Here is a 23,467-nt window from a genome sequence, read left to right on the forward strand (position 1 = left end):
GATTGGTGAAAATCCTCCTATGCTTCCAAGACCTCCGACCGTGGCATGGTCGGGAACACGACCTCAAATCTCCGCGGCCGATGCCTGCACTGCCTCCGACAGCTTCTAGTCAACCTGGAGCTACGGAACCACCCCATGGATACTGGCTTTGCCAAGGAGTTGATACACCTACTGCTGTGATTCGCTGGAAGAGCTCTCCCCATCGGCGGTTCCCGGCGCGTGACAGCAAGCTTTGATCACTGGTGGGCGAAGATGCAGGGTCGAGCATGGCCGGGTCGGCCGGTACTCGATCTCACTGAGGGTGTTTGTAGCCGGCCCGGTGTGTATTCAGGGCGAAGGACTGTCAGCTGGTCCTCATGTGTACTGTTGATGGATCCTGGGAGCATTGGGGCGATTGCTCGTCAAGTCACGGACGGATCGTTGACAATCTGGACGGCCACCATGCCGTCCTGTGGCTCTCTACCGCGTCGAGCTGCTCGTAGCGCTTGCTTACTTGTGCAAACATTCTAATAGTCTGTTCAAATTAAATTCTCTCACGTCGTTCTCATTAACTCCTTGATTAGGGGTCGTCAACATACATAGTAGACATTGTTAGTGCTCGCCAATCGCCCAATGCTCTCAACAGAGCAAACTCTACTGCATGTCCGGGATCATGGTTTCATGTCTTGGCGAATTTCGCCCCTCATTTTAATATCTTGGCACGGTTCTCATTCCGAAGTGTAAAAACTTTTGCTCCTGATGGCTGAGTTCTATTTCACAGAGACGAATAGCGCAGGTGGATACTATACTCAATTCCTCCCGCAGATCACACAAGAACTCCGCCCCGGTGTGGTACAATAGTCGCCGACCCTTACCAGGAATCTCCTGACGTTAGGTTCTGAACCCTTGGCTCGATACCACACCAGCATAGGTCGGTGGCCGATTTGGGTGGCTGTATGGCAGAGACCTACATACTAGTTGGCTTAGACCCTCTGAGGATGAGAAAATTCCTGTCCTTCAACGCGACTGTGATCACGATATATCTGAGAGGCTTGTTGACAGATACTGTTCGGTTTAGAAATCTAGTCTGCTCACCCCCGGCATCTGTATTTAACATTTCTTCTGTTTCGTGCCAAGCCCATGACACTGATACACGGAGTCGATGTGGCCATTCCACCCACATCTCCTGAAATTCAAAGCGACGCAATCTCTATCAAAGACGGGGGTGAATCTGCGGTCCCCCAATACCAGCTACCGGGCACCCCGTGGAGCTCGGCCGTATCGAATTATCACCGGGGCGAAGCCCTGATGCGGCCCCGAGGGCGGTAAGGTTGAGTATATCTACGCCCGCTAACAAGTAGTTAAGTCATTGTACAGTAAGTACAGCATTATATGGGGGACTCGAAGAGATAATTATCTGATAGTATGTGCTGCTTTGCGCGGGAAGTTCATTTAAATTATCTCTGTTTTTCTGTCGGAGTAGAGGAATCTGAGGAAGAATGAGTGCTGAATTGTATACAAGTTCTACCCAGGGGGGTATCAACGATAATGCCGATAGGAGGGGAATGAGTCCCTTGGTCTGTAGGTGAACAACCTCACTTTCTGAGCTTCTTTTTTATTCGCTACTTGTATGGCCCTTTCTTTATACTTTTCCCGCCCGCTTCTGGGATAGACTGCAATATCTTTCCTCCCCATGAGGCTTCCGATGACAACCCTCCATCGCGTGTTCACAGGACGACAGCCCGCTGCGGAGAACAACCAGAGCCCGGACATCCCTTCTGCGGCTCGGGTGTTATGGCCCTTCCCATTGAGCTTGGGAACTCTGAATGCATCGATCATTCAATCACCTCAGCAAAAACAGCGAAACAAACCTGGTTGTCCATCCGGCAGCCCTCCCAAAGGAACCGCGCGCAGCGATATCCGCCTCGCAGACGCAGATCCAGCTCGGAGATACTGAGGTTCTTCGTGTTCTAGCCCATGACCAACTCCAGAGCTACCGTCCACACGGTCGTGTCTGCGTCATTATACTTTGCCCACGCTGTTTGGAATGTGATTCCGTCAGCACGCTACAGTTCCAGGACCCAGGTCGCCTTCCGGGGGTATTGGGAGCTGGCTGGTATCTAGCAGCGAGACTCTGTCAACTTGCTTGGTGAACAGAGAGGGTGATGGAGAATCAGAGCGAGGTGGGAGAGGAGGGAATTGGTTTGCGTGAGTCTTGGAGACGATGCGCGTATGTAAGCTGCAGGCATAGTAGTCCTTCACACCTAGACCGGATACGTGGGTGGAAGGGACCATGTCCTAGGACATCTCCATGCAGCTCTGATTGTTGTCCTCTATTGGCCCGTATAATCTGGGTACCGTGTCCTCGACGCCTAAAGAAGCATCGACAAAGGCTTGGAGCTGTTCACTCTCCTGGCGCAGCACATCCGTCATAGATTGCAGTGTGCTGATTTCCCGCGCCGTGGTGACCTCAAGTGATACTATCCTTCACTCCAGGTCAGCCACACAGTCGCGTTGTCGCTGTCGGCAGCGGCGCTGGTTGTTGCGGACGCGGGTGAGGCTCTCTGCCTGCTTGGGAGGTTAGATATCTAGTTATCGCCCCATTTACTAATACGAAGTACTTAAGGCTGCGATCAGCCTACTCTGGTCTTTTTTTTTGATGCGTGGCATGTTGGTAGTAGTTAGTGCCGAACCAACTCCCTCCACGTTCTTCTACTGTAAGTATCAGGAAGAGGACGATCTTTAAGTTGCGATGGGTGAAAAAGGAGTGGCATAGCTGCAGATGTTATGGATCGGCCGGATAACGAAGTGGCTTGGTTGGGGTGAATTCGACGGCTATTGGTGAACAAAGTTCGTTCTTGGGTTGCGGGAGAAATACTTAGTAGTTAATCCAATGGGCTGAAGGTGGTGACATATCATTTTTATGCCCAAACTGATGGCATACTAGGTATAAAGATATTCTAGAACTTCAACAGAGGTCGCCATCGAACAAGGAATGAAAGGCGTCACATGAACCATATCAGATCAATTAGTAATACAAAGAACTATTGATTCCTGCACACGGTGAAAATAAAAACAAACGGTTGCCCCAAGTCTGCATTCAAATTTTCTTCTGCAATTCCTCGGCATTCTGCTTACAGAACAAGACATACAATCTACTTCTCATCCCTACCATTCGCCTGCAATATGTTCCAAGATACTTACAATCTGGTCCAGTCCCGCTACGGCGACATCGCCAAACAAAGTACTGCCCTCAAGCGCGGCAAAGAAGACGTTATCGCCACAGCATTCGGCTACAGTGCCGAAGACCTCAGCACCTTGCCCGAGAGGACTAACCTCGGCCTGAGCTGTGGAAATCCCATGGCCTTCGCTAATGTCAAAGAGGTTTAATCTCCTTGCATGGCCCTTATGCCATAACAACCACTAACTATATTTTGGACTGACATTCGTACCAGGGCGAGACGGTCCTGGACCTCGGCAGCGGCAGCGGCATCGACATCCTCCTAACCGCCCGGAAGGTAGGCCCCAAGGGGCAGGCGATCGGGGTGGATATGACGAAAGTGAGTGTGCTTCCAGTGCATTTCTCTCCCACGGAGCACTGACATGGTCCGACAAAAGAGTATGATCGAGCTCGCCGAGAAGAACATTCAAAAGGCAGGACTGTCCAACGCCAGAATCATCAAAGCAAACATCACCGCCATCCCGCTGGCTGACGCCAGCGTGGACTGCATCATCAGCAACTGCGTCATCAACCTAGTCCCGGCGGCCGACAAACCGGCCGTCTTCAAGGAGATGGCCCGACTTCTGAAGCCCCGGGGCAGAGTGGCAGTCAGCGATATCTTGGCAAGAAAACCGCTTCCCGACCACATCACCGGAGACACAGCGTTGTATGTGGGATGTGTGGCGGGTGCGAGTCCAGTGGAGAAATATGAGGAATTCCTTGGCCAGGCCGGCTTTGAAGGTAGATATACCCCGCAATGTGGAGTCGCAAGTACTGATCCAGTAGCAGGTGTCCTGATTGTGGACACAAAGTCGGATCTCAATCTCTATAAGCAGTCTTCGTCTTTGCCCCAGAGCTCGGGTTGTGGCTCGTGCTGCGGCGGGGGATGCGGAACCGCGACTGCCACTGCCATGACCGAGCTGGACTTTAACGAGTGGGTTGGTCAGTTTACCCTCCCGTTGATCCTTGCTTTAAATAAACATCTCATTGATAATGAGTCTAGGCTCTTTCCAAATCTACGCCATCAAGGCCTAAAGAGCTCAATTTTTCTTTCGAGGGGTAGCGGCGGAAGAAAATGTAGAAGGGAACGGCTCCTCGACGTGTATGAAAAAGAATGAGATTATTTAGCGTCAAGTTTAGCCACTGTCGTCACATTTCCAATATTCATCGAGTAGTTGAACAATATCCATGTTCATGACCATGCAGTTGGTCATCGAGAATGCGCTGTAACGATGATGACTGACTTGTCTGACATATATTCGGTTCAATGGTACTCTATTGATGGATATGGCCCTACCTACCTCTTATTAAAACACTGACTGGGGCTGTCATTCGATTCGTCGGTCAATAGGTCTTCCTTGCGTCGGTAAGAAATATTCACCTCGATTTATCGAGCACATGAGTTTCGGTCCACGAGATTTGACTCTTCAGCGGGGCCAAGAGAACACCAATCACGGACACGTACAGTTCCTCGGCATGGGGAAATGCATCTGCGGTCGTGTAATCCAAAAAACGGATTTCCATAGTATGTATGGAGTGGTATTAAACGCCATGCATGGCAACAACTTGATTCACATACTCAATTCCTCTCTGTTGGCAGGCCAGAGGCGCAGCAACAATGGTCCGGGGCTAACCTTTTCAGGTTCAGAGGCTGTTTCTCTGAATTAAGTCTGCTTCTGCCCAATCAGCTTACGCCAGTGACATACTCGCCGTTGGGCTATGAGCAGCCATCAATTCACTTAAGTTTGTGAATAACTGGAACGCATCATCTGGCACATTTTGGTTAGTACCATAAAGGGTCACTTGTCCTTTCTTTTTCTTGCCTCTGTTCCAAAAACAAAAGAAGACAGCACCCAATGATCGCATGTCGCAGAGTTCCCTTGCTACACCCATTCACCCCATTCACTCGTTCAGTGGTCCGTTTTGCGCCCAAGAACTACAGCACCATGGCCTCTTCCGCAGCTGTCCAGCCAAACCCTACTACCCCCTCCTTCGATATCCCAGTATCTCTCGCTATACCAGAGGCCGAAGATAGCTCTGACATCCGCCGCAAATACCGTCCCTTCATTCTCGAGGATGGAGCCGCGCAAGAGTGGGTCAACAGGCTCGAGTTGACGACCGCCATGGATATGGCGGCGCAGGAACTGGCAAAGTCTAACAACCGGCTGAAAGTCCTCGTCTTGTACGGCAGTCTCCGTCGGCGATCCTATTCCCGCCTGGTGGCCTTAGAAGCCAGCCGAATCCTCTTCCGTCTCGGCTGTGACGTCCGCGTGTTCGATCCCGAGGGTCTGCCGGTGAAGAATGATACCGAACACAACCATCCCAAGGTGCAGGAGCTGCGGGAGCTCAGCAAGTGGAGCGATGGGCATGTGTGGGTGTCTCCCGAACAACATGGCAACCTTGTCGGTATTCCTATCTATCTATCAATCAAATCCTGGTCATAGCAGTCACTAATAAACAACCTGTCGGCAGACCGCCGTCTTCAAAAACCAGATCGACTGGATCCCACTCAGCACGGGCAGCGTGCGCCCCACGCAGGGTCGTACGTTGGCGATCGCGCAGGTATGCGGCGGATCGCAGTCGTTCAACGCCGTCAACTCCCTGCGCATCCTCGGCCGGTGGATGCGCATGTTCACCATCCCGAACCAGTCGTCAATTCCCAGAGCCTACACTCATTTCCCGGACGAGGGGCAGCCGGGTGACGAAAGACTGCTGCCGAGTGGGAACCGGGACCGACTGGTGGACTGCATGGAGGAGTTTGTCAAATACACCATCCTCATGCGACCACACCTGGAGCTGTTTGGGGACCGGTACAGTGAGCGGGAGGAGAAGCGGATGAAGGAGGAGAGGGTCCGCGTTGAACAACAGGTCTAGCCCTCAGCGGTGCGCCTTTGTATGTATATACTGATAGACCCTGTTGATCATGGCCTTTACTGCATTTAATAGACTACTTAGATCAGTACATATTTTCACCCCCAACTGGCTATCGCTACCATATGCTGTGTATTCATTTAGCCCAGACAGAAGCGTCATATTCATCCATCAGATCCGTGTATTCTTCCCCAGCAGCAACCCAGCCCTTGATGCCCCCTTCCAGGACGAGACTCCTCAGCCGGGTCTCTCCCTGCTGTTCGAGGTAGTCGGCGAACCAACTGGCGGCCCGCGTGCCGCGTCCTTTCGAGGAACCTAGTTCCCAATCAGCGTCATGCTTTGCTGCTCGTAATTGCGGTGAGGTAAACAAACCACAATACCAGACCACCTCCTTCACAGGGCTCTGGCTGAGCAGAGAAAAAACCGTTGGGATCGTCGGGTAAAGACTCTGAGCTGGAAGGTTGATGGATCCTCGGATCGTCCCTCCCTGCGGTAGGTGTCAGCGTTAGTTAGCCTCGGCCTTCATCTTCATATTTCTCTCTACCTCAAAGTCCGTCCGGCGTAGATCGACCAATAAAAAATCGCGTCCGGCTTGTTTGCCGGCGCGGAACCATCGCAGTACTTCTTCGCGACAGATGCCGACCGCTGCGCTTCGCGGTGCGGGGTAGACTGCATGCCAGGGGATAGCAGGGGCGGTCATCGTGGCTCAGTGGTTGTTTGAGTCAATAATATAAGAATAATGGTGACAGGAAAAAAGTCACGCGAGTTCTGCTCTTGGGATTGTGAGGCTGGGAGACAAGAAGCAAAGTATGGAGATACCTAAGGCATGAGTTTTCGCATCAGGTAGAGTCTACGGCAGCGCTGGGGTAGCGGCATCGCGATGCAGGATGTCACCCGCGGCTTGTCATTTGCTAGACACAAGAGGGTTCTGGATGCTTCAATCAGATTCAATCAGTGCGGGTTCGTGCCAGCGGGCTCAGTGGGGCAAGCCTACACCCACACATTATATCACCCAACCAATCAGCGTCGACCAGTGACATTCACTTGCAGCACCCCGTATTGCCCCAACATAGTTGTGCAGAAGTAGAAATTATCGAGTATCGAGGAGGGGGCACTCATCAAGCTTGGTTCTACACATTGTGTCTCTCATCTACTACCTTCTACAGCCACTATCATTGCTGATAGCTGTTTCATCCCCCCTCGATTGTAAACAGCCTCACGAGCCACATTCTTGCTCCTATCCTACCGGCATTGGGTCGCTCTGTGCAACCACAGCGATGGCTGAACACCAGTTTCCAGTGAACACTGGTGAAGACTTAAGATCCTGCCCGCCCAGCGACATCGAGAAACAAGCAGATGCAACCACGCTAGACTCACCCCAGGTGAAAACATCCGCGTTCAAGAGCCTCGGCCTGCTGGACCGCTTTCTCGCGGTGTGGATCTTCCTGGCCATGGCCATCGGCATCATCCTGGGAAACTTCGTCCCCAGTACGGGGCCTGCGCTCCAGAAAGGGAAGTTTGTCGGCGTTTCAGTGCCTATCGGTAAGAAAGCTTCCTGGTGATGCCACCCGACTCTACCTTGAATCGTGATCATAATCAAAGTTCGCTAGCCGTTGGCCTCCTGGTGATGATGTACCCGATTCTCTGTAAAGTGCGTTTCGAGAGCCTGCACCGCGTCTTCAAGACCCGCCAGATCTGGATCCAGATCGCCTTCAGTCTGATCGTCAACTGGATTATTGCTCCGTTCTTCATGGTACTCTCCTCCTTCCCTACCCAAACCCACATATTTGCCATTGTACCGCTAACAAGGGCTGTAATGTAGTTGGCCCTATCCTGGGCATTCCTCCCAGACGAACCCGAGCTACGCCAGGGACTCATCCTAGTCGGACTGGCCCGATGTATTGCCATGGTAAGCGGCCCCCTCCTCCCGGAAGACACAACACGTGATATCCAACTCGTATCATGCCAAACCCTAACAAGCCCCAGGTCTTGATCTGGACAGGCCTCGCCGGCGGCGACAGCGAATACTGCGCGATCCTCGTGGCGGTCAACTCCCTCCTGCAAATGGTGCTCTTCGCGCCGATGGGCGTCTTCTTCATCCGGGTCATCAGCGGCGACCAGAACATCGACTTCCAATACGCCACCGCGGCGCAATCCGTCGCCGTCTTCCTGGGGATCCCGCTGGGCGCGGCGGTGGTGACGCGGTTCGCGCTGCGCTGGGCCACCAGCCCCCGGTGGTACGACGAGGTGTTCCTGAAGTGGGCGAGCCCGTGGTCGCTCATCGGGCTCCTGTTCACGATCTTGGTGCTGTTCGCCTCGCAGGGCCGGCACGTGGTGCATCAGATCGTGTCCGTGGTGCGGGTCGCGGCGCCGCTGATCGTCTACTTCGCGGTGATCTTCTTCGCGACGCTGCTCGTGGCCTACCGGCTGGGGTTCGGGTACCGGCTGGCGGCGACGCAGAGCTTCACCGCCGCCAGCAATAACTTTGAGCTGGCGATCGCGGTGGCGGTCGCGACCTTCGGGGCCGATAGTAATCAGGCGCTGGCAGCGACGGTCGGGCCGCTGGTCGAGGTGCCTGTGCTGTTGGGGCTCGTGTATGCTGTGAAACTGGTGGCGAGGAGGGTCGGGTGGAAGGATTAGTAAATTATAAGGTTTGCCTCCCATCCAAGCTACGATGCGGTGGAGATACTGGTAGATGTGGAAGATGGTTCCTAGACCGCGTTATACATACAGTAATGTAGATAATATAAATCTTGGTAATGCTCTTAGAATCGCATAGCTCCTGCGATACAGCTCTAACACATAGCGAAGCATAGAGAATTTGGTGTCTGCAATCCGATCTCGAAAGTGAATAAATCCCGACTTGCCAAAATAAAGGTTTCATGTGTACCTATTAGAAGGACACATACCCCAAACTCCCATCCAAAACAAAGATCTTCATGCCAGCAACATACACAAGACCGGGACCAGCCAGTCCAGAAGCAAAAGCACGAGCCACACATCCCAGTAAAGCACCTAGTCCAACATAACGACCCCATCAAACAACCCATCATGCCCCATCTTCCTGACCACCTGCAACATCCTCCCCGGATGCACCGCCGCAAACGCAAACACAGCAACAGCCAACAACGACGCATCAAAGACATACAAAAACGCCTCCTTCTTACTCAACACACTGTCCGTGCCCGCCAAAAACTCCACCAGCCGATAGACGCTCCGCACCGTAATCAACCCCGTGACCGCATGCAACGTCCACATCGTGCGCGACCACGGCACCGCAGGGTCGCGCGCCGCGGCCGACGGCGGCCTCGTACCAAGCCGGCGATGCACCGCGCCGGCCTCGACGAGGAACCACCCCAGAGCGACGAGCTGCACCCCCAGGCCCCCAATCACCACGCGCTGGCCGGTCCGCACCCCGTCGGCGTCGCCGCTGGCCTGCATCGCCGACCCCATCATCTGGCACACGAAGCTGCCGATGTCGATCAGCACGTAGATCTTGGTCATCCACGTCGAGCGGATGACCGTCGCCGACTCGGCGTGCAGGGCCCGCACCACCCGCCCCAGCGTCATGTAGACGCTGGCCGAGAGCAGCGGCGCCGACCCCAGGATCAGCATCAGCTGCAGCAGGTACGGGCTGCCGTTGCGGATGTGGTTGTGCGACCACGCGCGGCCGTAGTAGCCGAAGGCTTCGCCTGTGGGTTTGGTGGATGTTAGCCGGTGCGTTGCCAGACTTGGCTGTGTTGAAGGAGTTCAACTCACCGATACACCCCAGCAGGAATGGGATGAAGAACCACGCGCGGAGACGGAAGATCAGGAAGAGGTGCACCGCGGCGCCGAGAGCGAAGATCACGACGAAGGCCCAGCCCGCGGCGGCGGAGGGGTTGTAGGCGTAGAGGTCGAAGGAGGCTTGCCCTCGGGGCGCGAGAGGCGCGGCGGACATCGTGCGTTCGGCGGTGTTGAAGTTGCGTTGGAATCGGTAGAGGCGAGATAGGCGAGAGTGACCAAGATGTAAGGGATGTGTTTTCATCACTCAGAACGGAACTTGAAACCTATATAGCCTTTTCTTGACGGGGGTTGAATGTCAATCGCCAAGGAAGCTTGAAGGTACGAATACGGCGTCATTTCCTGATCGGGTAATATCTCGGGATGAGGCCGGAGAGCACCCGACGCTATTTTAAGCCCTGAAAAACATTGCGTCCATGGTGCTGTCAAGGCACCGGTCACTGTTCCTGATAAGATCATACAACCTGTCAAGTGGTTTAAATTCTTTCGATTAATTGCACTTTGCCTGTAAGCTCCACAGCAGCACTATCTACTTGGTGAGTACTTTGCTCCGACGACCACTTTCAGTGACCGATATAAGCTTCACTGATCAATGAAGGTGTGGGGAGCGATACCAATTACACAATGGGTATTAGTATCCTTTTGAAGATTGAGTTGAGGGGGTAGAATATGCTTATTCGGAGTAGCTTAGCTGGTACATATATAGACACAGAGACAGCCCCGCGTCCGTTCCAGCCCGCGCGGCTGTTTACGAGCCGTGGCCTGTCACTCAAACCAACTCTAGGTGATGGTGTTGAAAATTCCTCTTGTTTCAAATTCCGCGCTTACTGTATGGAAGCAAAGGTAAAAACTTGTAGATTGCGAAGGCGCTTAGTCGTGTGTAAACTTCAATACCACCCACCAGAGTACCAGACAACCCTTAGGGCTCAATCTACCAGACTCGGTATCTCTACCGTGCATCTATTCGGCGTCTCAAACTTGAGGATGACGACAAAGTTGTAAAAATAGCACAGAGGATGATCTCACACCATCCACTCCGTTTCCACTGGACAGAATATTGAAATCACTGCCGATGAGAATTCTGTGACATTTGATACCTGACCACTCTAGAAAAAAAAAAACGTTGCGAAATTCTCGATCATGGTTGCAGGAGAAGCCTGCAGTGGGGGGAAGTCCGATAAAGTGGGTCACTTTGTCCGCGAGTACGAGAGAATTACCGCATGGGGACAACCTACAAGAACAACTGCCGAAACTCTAAACCTATTTGTAGGCTGCCCTGTCTGATCAGACTCGCTGGTGGAGTACAAATCTAGATTTTGAATCAAATCACATACCTAAATGCCTATATATTGTGGGAGGCGTGCCCAGTTTTATTCACCCCGTCTGCTCCCGTCATTCTTTGAAATCCACCCGAGTGCTCCTACCCCTTCATCTCTATCACAACGCCATACACCGCAGTGCATCCAGAACAAACAGCACCAGAGAAAAGAAAACAATGAAGGACAAAGAAGAAAGCATTCACCGATGCCTCCATCCCGACGCAAGACCCTCATCCAGTGTCATTACGCGAGCCATCATCCGCACCCTCCAACTCATCTTCGCGGTGCTCGTCGCCGCCCTCTACGCGGTCGACCTGGCCCATGCTACCGAAACGCGATCTCGCGCCTCCTCGGAATGGATCTTCGCTCAAACCGTCGCCTGCCTCTCCGCCGTGACCGCCGTTGTCCATTGCACGCTGGGGCGGAAGCGGGTGGTCGCGGCCTGGTCCGCTTGGGACTTCGTGCTCTTTGTTCTCTGGCTCGCGCAGACGGGAGTCTTCGGGACGATTTACATCTCTGATGATGTGGAGCTATTGTACCGTGAGAGGACGACTTCTTTGCTTCGGATGAGGGTAGCGGTCTGGATTGATCTCGTGAATATGGTGCTATGGTTGGGGACGACGGTCATGGGGCTGGTTTGGTGTGTTCGGGCGCGGAAGAGTTCTCGCTGTGCAAAGGGATGTGATTGTGCGGGGGCAGTCAGGGGTCCAGAGGTGGAGAATGTGATGGTTGGCAGTTCGACACGAAAGCAGCATGAGACGGAGGCGTTGGCGAACTATGCGGAGGCCGTCGAGCGGTTGGTGGCGGGCGAGGCGGACAGTCCTCCGCCGCCTTACTGTGAGAAAGAGAGGCTCGCCCAGGTTGAGAAAGGGTTGCGGTGAAATCAAACAGGTATAAGCACGATTACTGGACGACTGGCTAAGGGAATGACTCGATGACAGAATGTTATATGTTATGGCGAATGGGAGCAGCTGGATGATGCGTAATCAGGTATACAGGGCTCTTGGTTTTATCGTGTTTGTCCGATTTTTTTTTCCAGCCGATAAACTTAACCATGAACGCACAACGAATGGCTCACTGGGTTTGTATGTCTTATTGGTGGACACAAAGGATTATGGTAGATGTACTTGAATGCCATTATAATGAAAGTATCTCTAGGCCCTGGCCATGCAGTCTTCTCCCCTTTTGTGAATACACCTTAACTCGTCTTTCTTCAATACAGGAAAGCCCTTGCGCATATCCTTCCCCTCGTTCGTCCAATCCATGTCTACCGCATTGCCGAACAACAGCGGTAGAAAGTGCGAATACGCCCGCCCGGTCCAAGTCACCGGAACAAAGTGAGCTCCTCGGCGGATCCACCACAGCACCGCATGGGCAACCCAGTCGGGCGACGCAAAAAATCTCGTTGTCGGGTGGTGGTATGCTGGAAGCACGATATGGCGATAGACAACTTGCGAGGAACGATAAAGGGAGCGAGCATAAGGCAGGAAGGATGGCTTGGCTGGAACAGAATCTTTTCGGGCATGGATGATTCCCCACGGCAGGAGCAGCTCCGACTCGCAACCAAGATACCAAATCTCCGGGAGCACCTTGCCTCTGCGTGTCGCTTTGAATCGCAGGAACTCTTGAACCAGCTGGATGGACGATGTGAAGTTTGGCTCTGTGCCAGCTATGCTTTGCGTGTCGTGCGCGAGGATGAGAATGTCCGCCTCTTCCAGCATGGTGAGCAGGCGAGCGTTGTCTTGTTGCGAGCAGCCTAACTTGAAACTCAGCTTGTGGACGCATTTGACCCGTTCCCCTAGGAGGTGCTTTTCCATCGCCTGTCCAAACTCTCCGGAACCATCGACCATAACAGCGGTCTTGCCGCGAAGAGAGTATGCCGTGCCCGCCACCCAGTCGAAGACCTTGATCGCCGATCCCATGTACTTGTCCGGGTAATGATGGTGCAGGGCATGATACTCGGGGCCCACGAAAGCCCAGCTCCAGTCTTTTGGAATTGTGTTGTAGGAGATGTGGTTGGAGTCCTTTCCGTCATTGAAGATCACGGCTAGGGCTCGCCCCGTTTGGATGAGCAGGACAAGGAGCAGAGTCCTGCGATCGGAATGACTGCTCGGGGACAACCAGACCGCTCTCGCAAGCAACCACCCGATAACGCTCCCCAGCAGTTGGCAAAAGAGCTCGAGTGGAAGGGCGATCCGTGCATTTAAGCTGGTGTATTTGGGGTTGAACTGGAGCAAGCGTCCGTAGTAGAGGTGATGGTATTGGTGGTAGCGGGAGAGCTGGCGCAGGATCTTCCACTCTGACCGTGCCCAGCGATGGAGCAGATAGTGCATTCCATCGAAGAAAATAGTACCGGTGAGGTAGAGATAGCAGATAAAGAGAACGAATCCAAGAAATGACATGATAGCAACGCGAACACTGGGTCTGGAGATTCTGCCATTGTCGCATCTGCCTTGTTGTCGGTTTAATAGTCTTTGCATATGTGCCCCTGAAAATCTCGACAACGACCACTCTTTGTTCACTTCTGTCGGTGAATCGGTGCCTGGAAGTGGATACCTTCTGTGTCACGGCGCCTCCCAAGCATTTACTCACGCACAGTGTCGTGAACTACCGAGAGGTTTCCCAACTAGTACTAGATGCCCAGTATGAACTTCTTTGTGCCATTATTAGACTCAACCCTTGTCCAGTGTTGGCTGATTTCTGAATGGAGAAGTACGTTTTCTCTAGACGATGCATGCTGAAGCAAAGCCAAGCTCTGGTAAGAGTCGAATTTGTCTTGAGTATTCAGCAAAGTAGAGATTGTTCGACGTTGAAATTGTCGGCGCGATTTCAAGACCGAGACAAATTGGCTGCTGTACTGAGCTGCGTGGTCTTAGCCCGCCCCACACTCCTGCCAAAAATAATCGAATGGCACGTGCATACGGAGTACGATCCTATACGAGTACGAGCTTAGGACCGAGATTATGTGTGCATGGCAGAATTCAAGGTGTTCTAGCGAGTCCTCGTCTACGTCTTAGGCGAAGCCTTGTTGGCTGACTCGTGGATACAGGGCTGGCTAGTGAAGACGTATGGTGCGAGCCTAATCACAATTCGCTAGACGGGATTTGCCATCGGCAAAGCCAAGCCTGTGCTATAGACAACTGCGAAGCTACGCTAATTTTGACAGCGCTGGAAACCTCGCACATTCCCCCAGGCTCCCCAAGCTCCGTCATTACATCCATGCAAAAGAGTCTCCGGTACATGTCTCGGCTTTAGGTAAATGTGTAAGTTCCATGTGCGATTCGAGTACAGCAGGCGTCGGGGTTGCCGCTGAGTAAGGTAGGAATCCTTCATCGCTTTCCGCTATGGATCAAAACTGCTTGTCACTTTATGGCACTAAGAGAATCTACGGGTAGCTTATTGGCTAGGAAGAGACTAATGAGCAATGCCAATGCACGGCACAGCCACTTCTTACCGCTTGCAGGCAGCATCCCCCGCCAAGATGGGCAAGGCGATCCCCACCCTGGGCCCGTTCCCGCCGACGCAGCAGTCTCTCAACTTTATCTCCCAGCTGAAGTGGAACTAGCGGTTTCGCAATTCTTGGTGTCTCTTGCTGTCACCGTCGCCAAGGCTTATGTGCAGTTCTATCGTGGCCGTGCTGCTGGAGAAGCCTTGCTTGTTTAGGAATGTATCTGGAGTGGCGGCCTCGGTTGCTTACTACCTGGGGAGATAACTGGGGGCCCTTTCCTACTTGGGAATGTGTCAGGAGAGCTTTTAGGTCCAGCTAAAAGGGTCTGGAGACTCCTTGCTTGCTTCGAAAGGCAGTTAGCAAGGCCTTAAATTCAGACTTTGATTATAGTGTAGAGCTTAAACTGGTGTATACAACATTTACTACCCATTTGCCTATTTTTGTAAGAGAGTTGATTTCCTACCTTGTGTTTCCAATGATAAAAGGAAAATCACATGACATGTTGATACTTGTACAGGAATGCGTTGGTGAATGCCTTGATAGAAAGCACAGGTGGGCAGCTCTGGCTGTGTGGTGGTAACCCACTTCCATGTCATTCCAGACTCCAAACAGGAGATACCAGATCTCACAGAAGATTGGCCAGGAGACTGGATATTCTCACTGACCAGCGCAATAAAAAGATATCAGATGATTGTTACTCTGCATTATCTAATCCTATCGAATCGTAACATTAAATCATTGACGTAAAGCCTCATATCCCACGTAATACATCGACATCATCATCTCACGCACTGCCCAAGATGTTCTTCTCGTAGATACTGGTCAGCTTGCCCGTGTTCTGGTTCTCGACCTGGTATCATGTGGTTAGCAATTAGTTCTCGTTCTACGTGTTTGTACATGTCCTGCAGAACATACCTCATAGCGGGGGTTCTCCTCGCTGGCATCGACGTTGCGGTCTGCCTGCATGCCGGGCTCGGTCAAGACGGACTTGATCGTGCCGACGCTCTCCGAAGTGTTGGAGTTGGGGCCTGGGCGTGGGTGTCAGTTCTGCATTGTTGTGTGGTTTGCGGGGCGGCTATTCAAGTGATCAAGGAAAAGAGAAAGGGGATCGTACCGCCGACGGGCTTGTAGCGGATAGCCTGGCCGTTGCTGTACTGAGGCATGTTGGCTTGTCTGGAATATAATTGAGTCAGTAGAAGATTGAATTGCCGGTATCGGTGTTTGAGACAATAAGCTTTGATTGATTGAGCCGATTGAGATAGAGATTGCGGAGAGCTTATATATGCTCAATCCGGGGCGGTGGAATAATTCACATGTAGATCAATGTAAGCTTGACGTCAATCTGGCGGATCAAAGGAACGTAGCTATGATTCTAGAATGACCACTCGATTCGGTCAATTGTGGTCATTGTTGACGCATGGTGACATTATCGGGGTGGTTCCGTGGTAATGGCGCGCGGGGGCCCGATCGATCCGGCGATCGGGTGGGGTTCATCGATCGATGAACCCTACAGCTACACATGTACAGTACGTACGTACCGCGCGGGGCATTTCTGCTGAGGTATAGTTTGATTGTTCGCTGCGGTTCTTGAGCTTAATTGTGAGAAAGTGAAATGAAACCTTCCACGGATCCCATCAAAACACAGCGAGCAAGTTTCTATCCTGAAGCATTAGTGTGCGAGAAGGATGGGCAACGTACCCCTCCCTACCAACGAGGTGTGTCACCTCCGAATCGCAATCTGCCTTCTAGCCCAAGATAGTCTCCAGCCCACACTCGATCATCACGTCGATCCGATGTACAATCAGACCCCGCTGAGACATGACTCGCGCCGCCCCGTGCCCGACCAACGCTACGGCCGCCTGGCTGTCTGCTCGAGCCCAGGATTCTTCCACGATTCTGGCTGCCTGTTGCACGGTCGCCAGGCCGACGTAGCAAGCTAGATTTTGAAGCCGATCGGCCACAAACGCTCTCCAATGTTGGATGTCGGCTTGTGTAGTAATAGGCATAGTAGTCGGAGTAGCATAAGACGGTGGCGTGATACCTCCTCCCGCACCAGCCCCTGACGTTCTCCCTGAAGACAATACGTCCACGCCATCGTTCACCGGTAAAGGCTGCAGTGCGCTCCCAGCAATCACCAGAGCCAATATCTGAGTTGCCCGCGTGCTCGAGGTCTCGGGGATAGAGGCAATCAACGACAGGATGCTAATCGCCCGCGCATGCAATTGTCTTCGTCAATGCTCGTGTTCCACACCCTCCTCCAAGGCAGCCTCATGCGGAGACAGCCACGACCCAGACGCAGAATCGTCCTGCTGGTCCAACTCAGGGAACATTCGATAGAGTTCCAACAGGGCTGAAAGCTGGTACACTCTCGCCAGGGTGCGGAAATGGTTGGCGGGCGCAAGTGCGTCACCGGTTTCCCGCACAGCTCCAGGAGGTGAGACCTGGTACTGCGATACCAATTCTTTGAGTCGCCCGGCACGTGAGCGCAGATCGTTACGCTGCGCCTGAACTTGGAGTGCAGTCGAGCCTCCTCCGCCTGCTGCCATATAGGTTGACTCATCCCTCCCCAGAGAATGAAATCGTCTGGCGATCGCACCGATTGCCGAGAGGTAGATGAACAGCTCCGGCGAGATCCCGCTCCACGGATGGGGATCTTTACGCATCCCTCGAGTTGCACCTTGATGGCTCACACGCAGCCGAGAGGCGAATAGGTATTCGGCCCCCTCGAGGTCTTCTTGGTCCACGACGAAAAATGTCAGGGCTTCCCAGTAGGCCAACGCGCCGGCCAAGAAGTGCTGCGGAGCGGCAGCGGCAGCGGCAGCCGGAGCATCAGCGCGATGGGAACGGTCTGGAATGGAAGAGGCGCGCGGGACGCCGAGCCATCGTGCGTTGATCCCGAGTGATACGCCTGGGTGTGAGTATAATGCTCGGAAGATCGCCCGTGCCGCCTGCAGGTGTTGGATTCCAAGCGACGAGGAATCATGCCAAGATCAGGAGTTGAGCCGACGTTAGCTGGCGTTTCCATGCAAGGTCTTACACATGAAGCAAGAGCGGAACGATTCTTTAACAATCAGGAACCGAAAAAGAAGACATCATGACAGAAAAAAACATGGAGAAGGGAAAAAAACAGAAATATCCAACATTCCGCGGTCATGCCGAATATGGTAATACCAAAGAGCAATGCAGTCATGGATTCACTCCTTCTTGCGACTGACTTCCTCTCAGTATCCGGTACAGTTGACTCGAGCAGCGAACCACTTAAACTCGCAACCTCGGCTGCCAGGCTCGAGAGTGCACGCGTGTGATGGCCCAATGCCAGTGTACTGGTTCCGTGCTCCTGCTGTGAAATATGAGCGGCCGATATTGACAGGACACAGGAATGGACCACATCGTTTTGTGTTGAGAGCTTGGAAACCCATTCGCGCAAAGGGTTTGTCGGCGAGTCAAACCCGGACAGGATACGACATGTGTGATAGAAGTAATATGCCCGTAATATCGTGCAGGTGTCTGCTAGAGGGCAGGGATCAGGAAAATCGATTTCATTATCCTCTCGCGTACCCCCGTTGCCACAGCAGATACGACGTGGGGTGAAATCTAAGCTCTGGCCTGGCAAGGAGTTATCCAAGACACATGTGTAGTCATCTCCGTCGATTGGTCGTGGGCATCGTGGCCGCCAGGAACCTGGCTGTTCGGCTGTTCCCGTAGTATGTTGGAGGGCAAGAAAGCCAAGGTCGACTACTTGAGAGCGAGGGAAGATCAGATGATTTGGACGACGACGGTCATCACCGGCGCCTTTTTTGACTATGTGAGTTGTCTTTGTCGTGTCTACTATTCTCCCCTCCCCCTGTATCCTACGTTGATGGTTCCCGGATGGGGTTCATCTACCCCTCTATCCCAAACGCCGTTCAAGATACTCTCCATTCTCATCTGCAATTCTCTTTCCACTCTCGCGACAGATCTCTAATATCGGTTCTCTCGGAAATAGGCCTTCAAGATCGGATTTCTGGGCTTCAACCTGCAGGACCACGAAGCCACCATCAACGACGACGGCGTCATCCCGGCCTCCGTCAGCACTCTCTCGCAGATTGGCCGGGCCCTGATTGCCATCCTCCGACATGCCGAGCTGACCAAGAACCAATACGTCTACGTCGAGTCCTTCACGGTGACGCAGAACGAGGTCCTCGCGGCGCTCGAGCGGGCGACAGGGGGCGAGAAATGGGCTGTCCAGCGCGTGGACCTGAAGCCCTTGATCGAAGAGAGCACGGAGCGCTTCAATCAGAGGGATCTGGCCGGCGCGCGGATCCTGAACCTGGCGGCCGGACTGGGAAGGTTCCCCGATGGGCCCTACGGCGATTGGAGCCGCGTGCCCGGGGGTTCTTGGAATGCCCGGCTGGGGCTGGAGGTGGAGGAGTTGGATCAGGTGGTCCAGTCGGTGGTTCAGTCGGTGGCTCAGTGATGGCGACGCTTTGTGCGTGAATGAGGTCCGGGGCGCAGCCACGGAGAAGTCCTTCCTCTCTGTACATATCTGCCTCTTCCAGTGTGTACGAGGGTGGATTAGATAGGATTTATAGCGAGAATTGACTGAAGGTACAGTAATTTAGTTGTTGCGTGGACAGGCGGGGTAATATACAAGTACAAATTGCAAGAGCGAGGGGGATTCAGAACTGAAAGGAAAGAAATTATAAGATCAGATATGCATTGATAATACAAATTTGGAAAGTTCGGGCCAAGCCCTCAGCTGCTCAGACACGAGGAGAGTGGGCGAGCGGGACGAGTGATAGCCGCTCATTCAGAATCAGACTCTATTGCGACGCAGCAATCCTTAGTCGGCCGGTGCTCGTGCGCGATGGGGCAATCCTGGATCCGGCGACGCAGGGTCTTCATAAGCTGTTCGACCTCCTCGTGGTCATGCCAGAGGCAGCGGTACCCATGGTCTATGTCCCCGCCGTACCAGGGAAACAGGGTCAACTCGTCCGGGTCGCAGTCGGAACACTCCGGTCTCCACTGGAAGATCGACATCCGGTGGCCCCTGGCCAGGATAAACGCGCCGCCTGCCTCCCGGATCTCCCACCGACTCTGGCGCGGCACCCAACAATCCGCTAGGGCGCGCGCCTCGTCCAGCGTGGGCGGCTCCGTCCCGCCCACGCAGAAGACTTGGAGAAAGGGCACGGCCGGGGTGTGGCGGTCGGGCGCGTCCTTCGATCTGGCGCGGGTGAGGATGACGGCCAGCGGGCCCTCGTGCCGCGACTCCCAGTCGGTACTGCGAAGTTGGCAGATGTCGACCTCGAGGCGCTGGGGCTCCTGGTCAGGTTTAGGGTCCTTGACTGAGGGCGGAACGCTGAGAGTGTCGACGACAATGGCTGTCCAGATCTTAGCTGTGGCCTCGGCTTGGGGAATGCGATCTGCATCTCGCGGTGGGCGCTCCATGCTCTTTTCAATCATGGCCCTGATCTTCTCGTTATCCCAGTAGTCCGGCCTGCTTTGCAGGTGCCTGACTCGAACGGAATCGAGCGGCGGACCAGGGAGCATCTTGAAGAAGGTTTGTCCCGACGACATGGTGGCTTTTTCCTCAGAGGAGCAACAGCTTGTGTTGATTGGTGCCCTGCGTCCTGATTTGATAGTGTCAAGGTGGTCGTGATGGCGGTGGGGTGTCGCAGTCGACGGCGCGTGATTCTATATATAGCTAGTGCAGGAGCAGCGATAGCGCTCGCATTTCAAGTCCCAAATGCAGTTGAAGGAGACATTGATGGGAATTTCCAATTGATTACACTGTTATGGTTGCAGCTAAGTGGATTGAAGAATAAGAGAAAGGAATGGTTTATCTGTGACATAGCAACAATGACGTGCAATCCTTTGCCCCTAGCACTCATTGTGCTGTGCGATGCAAGAAAAGAGGATCCTTCTACACAAATCTAGAACAAAGCAGTATCCGCTACCTGCGTCTGGCTAAAGAAGCTCAAAGCAAGGTGAACAAGGTGTTCCGAAGACTGACACAGCTATATGGCAGGACCTCACTGGTGGCCAGCAGCGCACCTCGAGACCTCCATCGAATTCTTCCTTTCATCTTCAACATGTGCGCCGATGGACCAGCAAGAATTTATCGAGTGCTGTCCGTGGCCCGAGCTAGATGAACACTTTCTGCTTCTGCTCTGTTCGGGGTATTGGGTGTCTTCATTCGTTGTTCAGTGCGCACTGCTTGCAATTCATCCAACCACCTCGATCAATGCCACACCTGATATTCAAAGAGCGAACCGAAACCCTTTCTGGTCTTCTGGTGATGGCTATTAGTTGCAGGAATGTACTCGCCCGCCACAAGTGTGACTATATGCGCCCAGTCCATTTCTCGTCCAGTAAGAAGATCTTCGTTCAAGTATCGACAAGGAGACCTTATTATACCAACAATTCGTGTATACTGCCATCTCCGCGTGGAATCATGTCAACAACACGGAAAAATCCTATTGAAGCTCGACCCAAGGGCTGGCTTAGCAAGAACAATCGCTCCCTCGTACCAGATTTGACATTCTCCTTCCAACGATCGTGGGAGTGTCTGAGAATCATATGAGTGCTGTACACTGCTTCTCTGTTCATTAGAGAATGCCAGGCTATCTCCATTGAATCATTGCCTTATCTTAGTGTGGGCTATGCACAAATAGAGTTCCTTCTTGGGTATGATTGATTCATCGATTGTTGAATTTGTGTTGTGTATGATTCTCGAATGGGGCCCTTTACATCTCCAGTATCCATAGCTTGTTCTACATCGGGAGTGGCCATACAAACCACTGCGTACTCGACTCCCATTTTTATTGGTATAAGGAACGAGTACCAATTGAAGGGTAAGTAAGATAAGCTTGATATGATAAGGTAATAATGTAGTAAAGGCTCAAGTCAGCTCTCCACCTATCTGATATATACTTTCACTTGGCCTCTGATTCTGTTTAAAATACTTTTTTACCATCTTCGGGTATTCTGCCGCTCCGGCATCTGCCGCAGTCAATTTACTGTCGCCGAAGCCCCATGCTGTAGGCTGGGGCCGGCAACTTACCTCGAACCCGGTACTACAGATTGCATTCCGGGGCCTTTTTTGCCCCCACTCATTCCTGTATAACTATACTTCTGTTAGCTATTTGACATACAGGACACTAGTAGACTAGGTAATCTAGGTTAGTGTAATTTTATATATGTATATATATATATATAAAACCATGGTGGTAGTGATCTAGGCTTGATCGTTTTTCGGCCTTGGTACTTACTAAAATTTATGATATCCTGTAGTGGGCTAGCATCCTTACTTCTTAAAGGAATCCAGCACACTGCTAGATGAATAGCTGCTATACGGCCGCTCAAGAAGCCCGATCTGGAGTCACTTAGCACCACCGACACGGAAATGGTACGGAATGATGTCTATGCAGCCTGAAGCCCAGGTCATCGCAAAGTCACGCTGAGTGGTGCTGAATCAATAAGGCCCCAGTTGCCGGTCGAGGATTGTGACCCGGGGCTGCTTGTAGACCGTATCATGAGAGAGGATCGGGCAATATGGAACCATTTATAGAATTCTTGGTGGTTGGTTGATGAACTGGCAGCGCTAATGTGGGCACCTCGCCTAGTGGATCGCGTCGGATAACGTGGCCGGATTACTCCCGATACTGCTCAATAATGCGGTCTTTAGGAATCTATAGTTGACCCTTTTGTGTTGTTTGTATCGATAACACAAAGTCAATCCAGAAAGTGAACATCATAACATATCATGTGACTAGACTCTTCTGGTATGAGGCCTCTTACTCTTGCATGCATCCGGATTACATGCAGAGTTGGTGGACCTGCTTCGGTGTGGATACATATTGCATCAGAATTATACTCTCCAAACGCATGGCCTTTACCATGGTAGCAGAAAGTGGGGCTGGGCCTTCAATTTAGAGACCACATAACCCCAGGGCAGGTATAGAAGAAGCAAGGCATTCTAGTCAAGGCATTTTAATCATTGAGAACGCCCTAACAGGGCAAACGAACAAGAGATAAAAATGAACCCAATCCTCTCACCGGGCCACACCCCAAAAGCTTGGTTTTTCCCAACACCCCGAGTTATCAACTCCGGTTCGCATCCTCGAACATCCCGAAATGATCGGCATATCCTACCATTGTTCTCGACCGATAGGTAGCGGATCAATTGAGTAAAGCAAACATGAAAACCGGTTCCCTTATCTTCCACCGCACGTTGCGGTGCCTCGCGCTTTGACTCACCGACCGAGACGAAGAGCCTGGATAATCGGGATGTGGAGCCCACTAAGCCAGTCGGAGAATCCAAGTTCGCCACGCGAAAATTCCCGTAGAGTCGGACGCTAAGGAAAAAATCCCGTCCGACTCCTGCGCACGGTCGCTGTTCCGAAAAAAGAAACAATTGGCATTAGCAATTGTATGCTTGGATTGGCTAACGGCCCTGACGATGCCGCCGTTCCCGCTGGGAACCGATCGACCCGGTCCCCCCTGTCCCCTACGCTACGCTCAAGTGTGAGAAGCATATGACCAGGTGAGTTTTTTTCTTCTTTCGCGCTGCTTAGTGTTTGGTAGGGCCAGGGGTACCAGGGGATCGGCATCAGGGATTGGGAGTGAACACTCGAAGATAATACCATCTCTTGTAACAGCGACCATTTCCGCGATAGGAAAATTGGTAGGTGAGATCGGTTTTCATCCAGACGAATGACATGCACTACGAATTGGCAAAACGATCGTTTTCCACAAAATTATCCCTAGGCAGAAAACTGTGGTTATCTCGCAAGTCAAGAAGAATAACAATGTTTCGAGATGGAAGTAATGTTCGTTGAATTATTGCGGAGGTAAAGTGAAATGAAT

General features: G+C 52.5%; 10 protein-coding genes across 10 annotated transcripts; 4 read left to right on the top strand and 6 right to left on the bottom strand.

Moving 5' to 3' along the window:
• Nucleotides 1-3,109: 3,109 nt before the first annotated feature.
• BO95DRAFT_470318 (arsenic resistance protein ArsH) lies at nucleotides 3,110-6,073 on the top strand (the record flags this gene model as incomplete). The annotated part of the gene is made up of 5 exons (XM_025589511.1): nucleotides 3,110-3,363; nucleotides 3,435-3,539; nucleotides 3,619-3,877; nucleotides 5,204-5,601; nucleotides 5,672-6,073. Exons 1-5 carry the CDS (start codon nucleotides 3,166-3,168, stop codon nucleotides 6,071-6,073), a joined length of 1,362 nt encoding a protein of 453 aa, XP_025447157.1. The 5' UTR covers nucleotides 3,110-3,165.
• Nucleotides 6,074-6,154: 81 nt separating this feature from the next.
• Nucleotides 6,155-6,868, bottom strand: BO95DRAFT_438432 (putative arsenate reductase (Arc2); the record flags this gene model as incomplete). The annotated part of the gene is made up of 3 exons (XM_025585514.1): nucleotides 6,615-6,868; nucleotides 6,443-6,557; nucleotides 6,155-6,385 (listed from the first exon to the last, which is right to left on the bottom strand). Coding segments are annotated over exons 1-3 (446 nt in total), but the record flags the coding sequence as incomplete, so codon positions are not given.
• Nucleotides 6,869-6,896: 28 nt separating this feature from the next.
• BO95DRAFT_470320 (arsenic resistance protein) lies at nucleotides 6,897-8,710 on the top strand (the record flags this gene model as incomplete). The annotated part of the gene is made up of 5 exons (XM_025589512.1): nucleotides 6,897-6,913; nucleotides 7,407-7,612; nucleotides 7,681-7,823; nucleotides 7,893-7,979; nucleotides 8,057-8,710. The coding sequence occupies 5 exons, from the start codon at nucleotides 6,897-6,899 to the stop codon at nucleotides 8,708-8,710; spliced, it is 1,107 nt and encodes a 368-aa protein (XP_025447159.1).
• Nucleotides 8,711-9,011: 301 nt separating this feature from the next.
• On the bottom strand, nucleotides 9,012-10,060 carry BO95DRAFT_498165 (RTA1 domain-containing protein). The gene is made up of 2 exons (XM_025590913.1): nucleotides 9,830-10,060; nucleotides 9,012-9,762 (listed from the first exon to the last, which is right to left on the bottom strand). Exons 1-2 carry the CDS (start codon nucleotides 10,008-10,010, stop codon nucleotides 9,086-9,088), a joined length of 858 nt encoding a protein of 285 aa, XP_025447160.1. The 5' UTR covers nucleotides 10,011-10,060; the 3' UTR covers nucleotides 9,012-9,085.
• Nucleotides 10,061-11,285: 1,225 nt separating this feature from the next.
• On the top strand, nucleotides 11,286-12,053 carry BO95DRAFT_510696 (MARVEL domain-containing protein; the record flags this gene model as incomplete). Its single annotated transcript, XM_025591372.1, has 1 exon — nucleotides 11,286-12,053. Exon 1 carries the CDS (start codon nucleotides 11,349-11,351, stop codon nucleotides 12,051-12,053), a length of 705 nt encoding a protein of 234 aa, XP_025447161.1. The 5' UTR covers nucleotides 11,286-11,348.
• A 273-nt stretch (nucleotides 12,054-12,326) lies between these two features.
• On the bottom strand, nucleotides 12,327-13,574 carry BO95DRAFT_510697 (uncharacterized protein; the record flags this gene model as incomplete). Its single annotated transcript, XM_025591373.1, has 1 exon — nucleotides 12,327-13,574. One exon carries the CDS (start codon nucleotides 13,572-13,574, stop codon nucleotides 12,327-12,329), a length of 1,248 nt encoding a protein of 415 aa, XP_025447162.1.
• A 1,762-nt stretch (nucleotides 13,575-15,336) lies between these two features.
• BO95DRAFT_438433 (DUF2945 domain-containing protein) lies at nucleotides 15,337-16,023 on the bottom strand. Its single transcript, XM_025585515.1, has 3 exons — nucleotides 15,735-16,023; nucleotides 15,536-15,648; nucleotides 15,337-15,470 (listed from the first exon to the last, which is right to left on the bottom strand). The coding sequence occupies exons 1-3, from the start codon at nucleotides 15,781-15,783 to the stop codon at nucleotides 15,405-15,407; spliced, it is 228 nt and encodes a 75-aa protein (XP_025447163.1). The 5' UTR covers nucleotides 15,784-16,023; the 3' UTR covers nucleotides 15,337-15,404.
• A 598-nt stretch (nucleotides 16,024-16,621) lies between these two features.
• On the bottom strand, nucleotides 16,622-17,378 carry BO95DRAFT_159061 (uncharacterized protein). Its single transcript, XM_025580714.1, has one exon. The coding sequence runs from the start codon at nucleotides 17,281-17,283 to the stop codon at nucleotides 16,852-16,854; it is 432 nt and encodes a 143-aa protein (XP_025447164.1). The 5' UTR covers nucleotides 17,284-17,378; the 3' UTR covers nucleotides 16,622-16,851.
• A 948-nt stretch (nucleotides 17,379-18,326) lies between these two features.
• Nucleotides 18,327-19,076, top strand: BO95DRAFT_427558 (uncharacterized protein; the record flags this gene model as incomplete). The annotated part of the gene is made up of 2 exons (XM_025584803.1): nucleotides 18,327-18,425; nucleotides 18,606-19,076. The coding sequence occupies 2 exons, from the start codon at nucleotides 18,327-18,329 to the stop codon at nucleotides 19,074-19,076; spliced, it is 570 nt and encodes a 189-aa protein (XP_025447165.1).
• A 329-nt stretch (nucleotides 19,077-19,405) lies between these two features.
• BO95DRAFT_510700 (uncharacterized protein) lies at nucleotides 19,406-20,176 on the bottom strand (the record flags this gene model as incomplete). Its single annotated transcript, XM_025591374.1, has 1 exon — nucleotides 19,406-20,176. The coding sequence occupies one exon, from the start codon at nucleotides 20,174-20,176 to the stop codon at nucleotides 19,406-19,408; it is 771 nt and encodes a 256-aa protein (XP_025447166.1).
• Between the last annotated feature and the right edge of the window lie 3,291 nt (nucleotides 20,177-23,467).

This window comes from Aspergillus brunneoviolaceus, assembly GCF_003184695.1.
Source record: "Aspergillus brunneoviolaceus CBS 621.78 unplaced genomic scaffold BO95scaffold_4, whole genome shotgun sequence".
Taxonomy (NCBI): domain Eukaryota; kingdom Fungi; phylum Ascomycota; class Eurotiomycetes; order Eurotiales; family Aspergillaceae; genus Aspergillus; species Aspergillus brunneoviolaceus.